A 9,689-nucleotide genomic window follows, 5' to 3' on the forward strand; every position below is an offset into this window, starting at 1 on the left:
CTAAGAGCATTCCAGGAAGAAGAAACAGGAAGAGCAAAGGCCCTGCGGCAGGATCAGTGGGGTGTGGAGGGCGGCTGGCTGGGGGTGGGGTTGGAGAGCTAGCTGGCAGGCACCTAGATGGGGAGACCTGGAGGAGGACCCTGATCTCTCTCGGTTCAGAGGTTCTCTGTTGAGAGGGGACCCATGGGGAGCAGGGGGGAGGACCCCAGAGGTGGGCGCCCATGTGGGTGAGAAGGCCATTCCCACGTTTCCAACTCGAACACACGGTCAAATGGAAATTTTGTGTCCTGAGCTGGAGAAGGAGCCCGTGGGGTAGGAGGGGTGAATTTGGAGTGCAGATTGATGAATTCAAGAGGTCTATAAAATACACTTTCAACAAAGAAAGAAAAACTCAAAACCTGTTACTTTGAAAGTCCCAGTTTACTGATGTTTAAGTAATTCATTGTTAAGAGTGAACAGTAAAAATTCCTGCGTGACTTCCCTGGCGGTTAGGACCCTGCGCTTCCACTGCAGGGGGTGCAGTTTCGATCCCTGGTCGGGGAACTGAGATCCCGCATGCTGCGCGGCCAAAAAAGAAAAAGAAAGAGAGACAGACTAATTATTTGGTTTTAAAAAAAAGACTCTCGCAAGTCATGGCGTATCTTACCAGCAGCCCCTACCTCTGATTAAGCTCCCTGGAATTTGAGTGATCTGCAGGAAGGGAACTATTTAAGAGATTAGCTCTTTGAATTTTTGTGCCTTTGGGGCGGCAGGGAAAGGTGATTCCAGATGGACAAAAAGGAAGGAGCATTTTTAAGAGACTCAGTTTATCAGACTCCAGGCGATATAGGGAAGATTTCCACCACCACCACCACCACCACCACCCCCCCCCCACCGACAGTGTTTGGGGCAGGGGCTCCAGGACCTGCTTTATCTAAACCTTAGACCTTTTCGGGCCAGGTCAAGAATTACTGGCTTCAGGCGGATCGATAGCATCTAAAAGCCTCCACCCTGTCAATCTGCCGGCTTCTTTCCTATGCTAAACACACCTGCTCTCTTCCTTCTAGGAAGTAGGGGGGCAGGGAGTGCGGGACAGTGGTGCCGACCGAGAGAACTTGGGAACTGAAGGAGGGGGGCGGCTGGCTACATTTCAAAGTGACCTGGACTTGGAGTTTTAAGTGTGTGGCCCCTCCAGCTAAACGGGCCTCCTCAGCCAGGGGTCACCCCACTTTGGGCATCATTTCCTCCACTCTCACCTTTGCGACAGTAGCTGTGGCTTCTGGAGCTCCGGTGTCTGCCCAAGGCCGCTTGCAGAGTTAGGGAGGAGATGGGGTCTGGAAGTCAAATCTCTTACCCGGAGCCCAGCCCGGGTGAGCAGCTCAGGGCAGTGGCTTTCCGGCACTGGGCAGAGGTGGCCAGGCTCGGCTGGCCAGGCGGTCACTGTTGCCCCAGGGGAGGGACGGCCAAACTGCTCTTCCAAAGAGTTAGTGATTGGGACTGTATCTGGTGAAAGCCTGATGAATAAATGAAGGAGGGGCTTAGGGCGGCTGTTTCCCAGGGGCTAAGTAGTACAACAGGGAGGGTCCAGGGTGGACCAAGCATCCAGCTGGGTGGCTAACCTTTCACACTGGATGCAGACAGAGTCATTACGTGTGTCACTGTTCTCCCCCTGCTTTTTCACTGATTGTTATCCTAGAGAACCTTTTCTCTGCCAGCATGCGGAGATGTACGTGCTGGCTACATCATGCAACTCAATTCTCCCAACGTCCTGACAAAGTGGCCATTGGCATCCGTTGTAAAAAGAAGAGAAAATTGTCGTCTCTCGGTCCTGTGCTGTAGGGTTGTCCGAAGGTCAGAGGCAGCCATGAAGGGGGGAAGTACATTTCTTCAACTGTGAAACATGAGATGTAAAGTGTGGTTTCAGCGTAGCCGACTCTATCATCTTAGAGTCTGGTTGTGTGTTCTGTACTCTAGGCTGTTGCTTCCCTAAGGAATGAGGAGAACATGCAATTTTCCTGAGCAATCATCTCATAGTTTTGCTTTTTTTTAAAAAAAAAAAAAACTCCCTGCCTTTGCCCTTGGTCAGGGGACCTGGGTGCCCGAGGAGCAGCAGGGGGTCAGGGCCACTGACATACCTGCCACAGCGTCTGCCCTCGCGTGTGAGGTCAGAGTCAGTGAGGTGCACAGGAAGGGGCTGAGGAGTATCTGGGCTGGACACACCCTGCTGGCTCCTAGCGTGGGATCCTGGAGCTAGCCCCTCCCCCAGATCCCAGCTCCAGCCTCAAGGCACCCAGGGCCAGAGGGCCAGGGCTCTCTTGAGGCCAGGCGCTGCGGCAGGATTGCCATCACCATCATTATCACCATCGCCATCAGCATCACCATCTTTGCTTCCTGCAGCCCGCAGGGGCTGTTTCAGGTTCCCCAAGTCCTGGGCCAGCTGCTATCCATCGTCAGATCAGATGCGATCCCCGCTCCGGGCCTCACAACTCAGCTGCTTTATTTTGCTTTTTCAGTTCTGCGTGTGATCACATTCTCGGGTTTTCTCTTTAAAAAAGTTTATTTTTTGTTGTTTTGTTTTTGAATTCATCCTGCTCTTGGAGATTTTTCCTTGGATTAAAAATGACATTCGAGTGGAAAGTTCATTGTCTTAAAAAAGAAAAAAGTTGTGGGTAACAGAGGAGCCATATGCAGACACAGACCTTGGGTTGGCGGTGACGGAATCCCGCCCGGGATCGGGACGCTGGGCCTCGGTCGATGTCACGGCTTTGCTTGAGAGGTTTTCTTAAAAGCCAAGCAAAAGTGAGTATGCCGTAAAGGTTTCTTTGTTCAAGGGGAGAATAATATTTCACAGAGTTTACTGAAGAGCGAGTTGTGCTTTGATTTAAAAGACACATGGAATGTAACCGGTGTCAGTCCTGAATTCCTGCGTCCTGAGGGCTTGTCCCTCCAGCCCCTACCCCACTCCGGCCTGTTGTGGGGAGGTCTTGGGGCCCACCTGCCTTGAGCCTCAGGCCCCCAACGTGATGTGTGGTCAGTTACACAAAAAGCAGTCTCTCTCCATTAGCCTTGCTGAATGACTAGCCCTGGGGATGTAGGGAGATAAGGTGGCAATCTTGTTAGGGATGACTTGCCAGGTGAGAGGCAGGTAAAGGATGATGATGCGGAAACTGATAGTCGTGCCTTAGAGCCTTAGACCATCCCCTTGGTTTGCCTTAAGCAGCGAATCAATGCAAGAATAATGGACAAGTTTGCAAGCAAGAATGAACTCACCCTCTTTTTTAATACTTGGTTATGCTTCTCCTTCCATCATCCAAGAATGACGGGCCGCTCAGCCTACTTACGACAGAGTGAACTGCCTCTGGATTGTGGATAATACTATGTCATTAGCCCATGAGACATCCAGCTCAGTGCCACCCGAGTCTTCAAGCACTTTTTAAAAAATTTAATTATACTGCATTCTACAATTTATCCATTGTATTGCTAATGAGCGTTTGGGCCCTTTCCAGTCTCCCAGGGTTTTGCTCGTATCTCCTGATGCATATGGGCAAGAGTTTCTCCATGGTAGACATTTTGCTAAGGACCACTTATTTTAGTATTTGCTTTTTTGTTTCATGGACCCCTTTGGTACAGTAGTGAAGTCTTGGATGACTTCTTAGAATAACATTTTAAAATACATAAAATACATTGGATTACAAGGGAAACCAATCGTATTGGAATATAGTTTTCAAAATGTTAAAAATACAAACTTGTGATAAAGCAATACATGTCCTCCTCCCATTAAATGGTCCTATTTAGCCATTGGTCTAACAACGACCATAATTTCGAAGTTCTGGTGAGCATAACCGGTATTTTGAGATATCTGCAACAAATTCAATGTAATACACAAAATCTGTATCCTCTTGGTTGGTACACGTCACAGGTGCAGCACTAGTAACACAAAGGTTTGGTTCCTAATGGAAGGAAATAGCAAGTTTCAGTTAGAGATTAGTGACAACACAGACATACTTTTTTTTCCCATTCGAGCACACAGACGCCCCCTGAACTCTAACCACGTGCCCCAGGTTAAGAAGTCTTGCGCTAGGACGCGCTAAGCCACTTCCCAACAGTTCTGGGAATTTATTCTCCACGAGCGGTGTTGCTTCATATCCTGTCGCCATTAGCTATTGTCCAACTCTTAAGTTATTGCCAATTTGGTAGGTGTGAAGTGGTATCTCCTTGAGGCTTTAATTTGCATTTTCCTGGTAACTCAGGAAGCATTTTTCTTATGGTTTCTTCTGTGTAATGACTCTCTTTTGCTCATTTTCCTGTTGGGTTTTCATCTTTTTGATTTGTAGGAATTTTTTATACATTCTGAATATTAATCACTATCATTTATTTGAGAAGAAATTGGGAGAAATGAGTGAACTGCTTTTTTTTTTCTTTTGCGGTACGTGGGCCTCTCACTGTTGTGGCCTCTCCCGTTGCGGAGCACGGGCTCTAGATGCGCAGGCTCAGCGGCCATGGCTCACGGGCCCAGCCGCTCCGCGGCATGCGGGATCATCCTCCCGGGCCGGGGCACGAACCCGCGTCCCCTGCATCGGCAGGCAGACTCTCAACCACTGCGCCACCAGGGAAGCCCGAGTGAACTGCTTTTGATTTTAGTTTAAATAAAGAAGAAAAAAAAACCCTGTTATTTATTTGTTTTGCAAATATCTTCTGGATTGTGGCTTGCCTTTTCACTTGTTTTTTTTTAAGATTTTTTTTTTTAATGAAGTATAGTTGGTTTACAATGTTCTGTTAGCTTCAGGCATACAGCAAAGTGATTCAGTTATATATATCAGATTCTTTTCCTTTATAGGTTATTACAAGATATTGAATATAGTTCCCTGTGCTATACAGTAGGTCCTTATTGTCAATCTATTTTATGTATAGTAGTTTGTATCTGTTCATCTCAAACTCCCCCTTTGGCAACCATAAGATTGTTTTCTATGCCTGTGAGTCTATTTCTATTTCGTAAATAAATTCATTTGTATCATTTTTTAGTTTCCACATATAAGTGAAATCATATGATATCTGTCTTTCTCGGACTTACTTCACTTGCTGTGATGATCTCTACGTCCATCCATGTTGCTGCAAATGGCATTATTTCATTCTTTTATTTATGGCTGAGTAGCCTTTTCATTCTCTATGGCATCTCTGATAAACAGAAATTCTTAATTTTAATATAGTAGAATCTCAATGTTTGTCTTTATAGTTTGTGCTGAACTCTTTTCTCTCTCAAGATTGTAAAGATGTCCACTTGTATTGTCTACTGAATTTTTACAGTTTTGCATTCCACCTGTAAGCCTTTAAGCCATCTGGAATTAACTTTGTGTATGTGTGAGGTATGGACCAGATTTCTCTTTGTTCCAAATGGTTAATTAGTTGTCCCAGCACCAGTTGGTGAAGGGTCCATCTTTTCCCCACTAATCTGCAATTCTAGTTCTGTCCTAACTCAGATTTCCATAGCGTTTATCTTTGTTTAGGGGCTCTATTCTGTTTCATCAATCTATTGGTCTGTGTCTGCATCAGTACCACACAGGCTAATTTCTTTACCTGGTGGAGGTAATTCTCCCAACTTCTTCAGAAGTCCCTTGGCAATTTGTAGCCTTGGCTCTTCCAGATAAATGTTAGAATCAGCTTATCACGTCTCACAAAACATACCGTTGGGATTTTTGGATTTTTCAATTTTTGATTGAATTTGTAGAGCAATTTAGGGAAAGTTGACGTCTTTCTGATGTTGATCCTTCTTAACTAAGAACAGAGTATACTCTCTACCCTTTTGTGTCTTCTTTAATATCTGCCTTTAATAAACTTTTCCGATTTCTCTATCAAGAGCTTGCACATCTTTTGTTAGATTCTTTAAATCTTTCTCCCTTCCCTTCCCCCTCCCCTTCTTCTTTTTCCTCCTTCTCTCTTTTTTCCTTTCTTTCTTTCTGTCTTTCTTCTGATATGTAAATACCTTTGAAAAAATGTTTTCAGATTGTTGCTGGCATATAGAAATGCAGATACTTTTATATATTGATCATGTACTCAGGCTTTTAAACTCTCTTATTCTAATATAACTAGCTATAAATAATTAGCTATAAATTATACAGAATTTTTTATGTAGACATTCACATCATCAGCAAAGAATGGCAATTTATTTCTCTCTTTCCAGTCCTTAGATGTTTGGCTTTATCTTGCCATTCTATCCTGGTTAGGATCTGAATTTAGTAAAATTCTAAATTCAGGTGGTAACAATAGCCATCTTAAGTGGTACTGGATTTTTTTTTTTTTTTTTTTTTTGCGGTACGCGGGCCTCTCACTGCTGTGGCCTCTCCCGTTGCGGAGCACAGGCTCCGGACGCAGAGGCTCAGCGGCCGTGGCTCACGGGCCCAGCCGCTCTGCGGCATGTGGGATCTTCCCGGACCGGGGCACGAACCCGTGTCCCCTGCATCGGCAGGCAGACTCTCAACCACTGTGCCACCAGGGAAGCCCTACTGTAGAGTTCTTTTGTTGTTGTTATGTTGTTATTAGGTTTCTATTGTTGTAACAAATTACCACAATTTTAGTGGTTTAACAACACAAGTATATTATCTTACAGTTCTGAAGGTCAGACCTCTGACACTGGTCTCACTGGGCTAAAATCAAGGTGTGGGCCGGTGTGTGTTTCCTTCCGGAAACGCTAGAGGAGAATCTATCTCTTTGCCTTTTCCAGCTTCTAGAGGCCCCCTGCAGTCCTAGGCTCGTGGCCCAGTCCTCCATCCTCAAAGCCAGCAGCACAACATCTCCCTGACTGTTCTTCTGTGGTCACATGGCCCTCTCTGACTGACTGCAGCCAGCAAAGTTTCTCCACTTTTAAGGATTTGTATGACTGGTTTGGGCCCACCCGGATAACCCAAAATTATCTCCCACTTTGAGGTCCTGAGCCTTAATCATATCTTCAGAGTCTCTTTTGCCATTAATGGTAACCTATAGGTTCTGGAGATTAGAACAGGGACATCTTTAGGGGAGGGGAGGTTGTGGGTGGGAGCATTATTCTGCCTGCCGTCATCATATTCTTTATTAGGTAAGGAAATACACTTCCATTCTTTGCATGCTAAATTTGTGTCATGCATGGATGTTGAAATTTATTAAATGCTTTTCCCACAGCAGTTGAGATCATTAAAGGTTTTTGTCCTTTGATCTGTTAATGTGGTGAATTAAATTAGTAAATTTTCTAATCTACTAATCTCTTGCATGCCTAGATAAACCCAACTTAGTCATCATGTTTTATCTTTTTTATTCATTACCAGATTCTGTTTGCTAAGTATTTATTTTAGGATTTTTTTGCATCTCACGTGTAAGGTTGAACTGGAAGTTTCCTTTCTTGTACAATTTTGGTATCAAGCTTGTGCTAAGGTCATAATTTGAGTTGGGGAATATCCACCCCCCACCCCCATTTTTTTCTTTTCTATAGAATCATTTGTGAAGGATTAAACTTATATATTCTTTGAATGTTTGATGAAATTTCCTTCTAAATCAATCTAGACCCAGTGTTTTCTTTGTGGTGAGATTTCTGTTTTAACTGAGCTGAAATTCATATAACATAATATTAACCATTTTAGAGCATGGAATTACTGGGTTTTCTATGGGTTCAGTCACTCTACGTTTAACTGCTTGAAGAACCACCATTCAAATTCTTTGCAGGCAATAGGATTAGTCAGGTTCTTTTATCTTCCTGAGATGGTTTTGGCCCCTGAGATGGTTTTGGTAAAGTTGTATTTGTCTAGGACTTTATCTTCATTACTTAAGTTTTCAAATTTATTGGCATAAACTGGTTTATAGTCGCTTAGAATGTTTTTAATCTTGGCAACCACCTGGAATCGTGTCCCTCTTTTCATTCTTATTATTGTTTATTTGTGCTTTCTCCTTTTATTTTCTTTGACTAATAATCGTGCAAGGGATTTGTCTATTTAATTAGTCTTTTCAAAGAATCAACTTTTGATAATACTTTCTATTTTACGTTTTCCCTACTTTTCAGAAATTTCTTACTCTTTCCAGACTTTTCAACCTCTACACTTGGATGCTTGGCTCCCTAATTTTGAGATTTTCTTCTTTTCTAATAGAAACATTCAAGGCTCTACTTTTTTTAAAAATATATATATTGATGTCAGTTTGTGTTAGCATTTGGTTCTGATTATTTCCGACTGCCTGCATCTTTTTTTCAATTTATCCAGCTATATTTTTGCTATTGATTTCTAACTTAATTGTAACGTGGTCAGAGAGCCTGGTCTGTAGGGTAACAGTCTTTTGAATTTTGTTGAACCTTACCATTGGGTCAGTTTTGTAAATATTTCATGTGTGATGGAGAAGCATGGGTCTTCTCACGCCCATCAGAATGGCTAAGATGAAGATAGTAGGGTAATATTGAGCATGGATGATGGGGGAGCATCTGGAACACTCATATGCTGCTGGTGGGGATACAAATTGCTACAACCATTTGGGAAAATTTTTTGTCAGTATCTGCACAATAACTAAACCTGAGCTCAGCCTGCTCAGCAGAAATGTGTACACATGATCATCAGAAGACATGTCCAAGAATGTTCATCTCAGCATCATTTGTATTAGCTGTGAGGAGGAAACTATCTAAACGTCCACCAGTGAAACAAGAGATAAACATCTTGTGGTTTATTCATATAATGGAAGAACGAAGAAGACATTTCTACATGCTTAAATCTCACAAACCTAATATTGAGCCAAAGAGATACAAAAGAGTACTACTATATGATTCCATTTATATAAAGTAAAAAGGGACAAAATTAATCTGTGGTGTTAGAAGCCGGGATGATGGTTACCTATATAGCATGGATTGTGACTGGGGGTGGGGCAGAGCAGCAAGAAAGGGGGTTCTGGGGTGCTGTAAGTTTCCATTTCCTGATTTAATCCAAGTCCTGGATCTGCAGTGTGTCCACTTTGTGAGAAATCGTTGAGTCATATATATATATTTTTTTGGGGGGGGGATACCAAATTACTTTATTTGAAGGAATGGTACTAAGGAAAGGACTTGTAGATATTTTGGTACAACTTACAGAAAAGGTAAGGTAACCCAAACATGCATGCACTGCCTTGGTGACCAGGGAAGTCACCCCTGTGGCTACGGGAAGCCAGCCCAAGGCTTAGCTCTCATCATCACTATTTCCCAGGGTGTGCTTGTCAAAAAGATACTGTGCCAAGCCAGATTCGGGGGCCCCCATCGTGCGCAAGTTGGTTACGTGGTCACCCAATTCTTCAATGGATTTCACCTGCTCATTCAGATAATGAGTCTCAATGAAGTCACACCAATGGGGGTCATTTTTCTCAGTGGTCAGTTGGTGCAGTTCCAGTAGTGACTGAGTCACACTTTTTTCCAAGGGTAGCGCGCATTCCATTGCACTCAGCCCATTCTCCCAGTCATCACGGTCTGGTTTCTTGATATCCCAAAGGAAGATTCGGCCACCCCGTTGGTTCTGCAGCTTCATCAGTTTCTCAGCATGTTCCCTCTCCTCACAAGATTGGTGAAGAAAGTATTTGGCAAAGTTCTTCAAAGCCACATCATCGCGGTCAAAATAGTACGACCTGGACAGGTAGACGTAGGAGGCGTAGAGTTCCAGGTTGATCTGGTGGTTGATGGCAGCCTCCGAGTCCCGGTGGTAGTTCTGGCGCACCTGCGAGGGGGACGTGGTCGTCAT

The 9,689-nt window shown here is 43.9% G+C and overlaps 1 protein-coding gene across 1 annotated transcript; it reads right to left on the reverse strand.

The window, feature by feature from the left end:
* Positions 1 to 8,989: 8,989 nt before the first annotated feature.
* Positions 8,990 to 9,689, reverse strand: LOC307191838 (ferritin heavy chain-like; the record flags this gene model as incomplete). Its single annotated transcript, XM_079932057.1, has 1 exon — positions 8,990 to 9,689. One exon carries the CDS (start codon positions 9,687 to 9,689, stop codon positions 9,138 to 9,140), a length of 552 nt encoding a protein of 183 aa, XP_079788183.1. The 3' UTR covers positions 8,990 to 9,137.

Source organism: Stenella coeruleoalba (genome assembly GCF_951394435.1).
Source record: "Stenella coeruleoalba genome assembly, chromosome: 1".
NCBI classification, from domain to species: domain Eukaryota; kingdom Metazoa; phylum Chordata; class Mammalia; order Artiodactyla; family Delphinidae; genus Stenella; species Stenella coeruleoalba.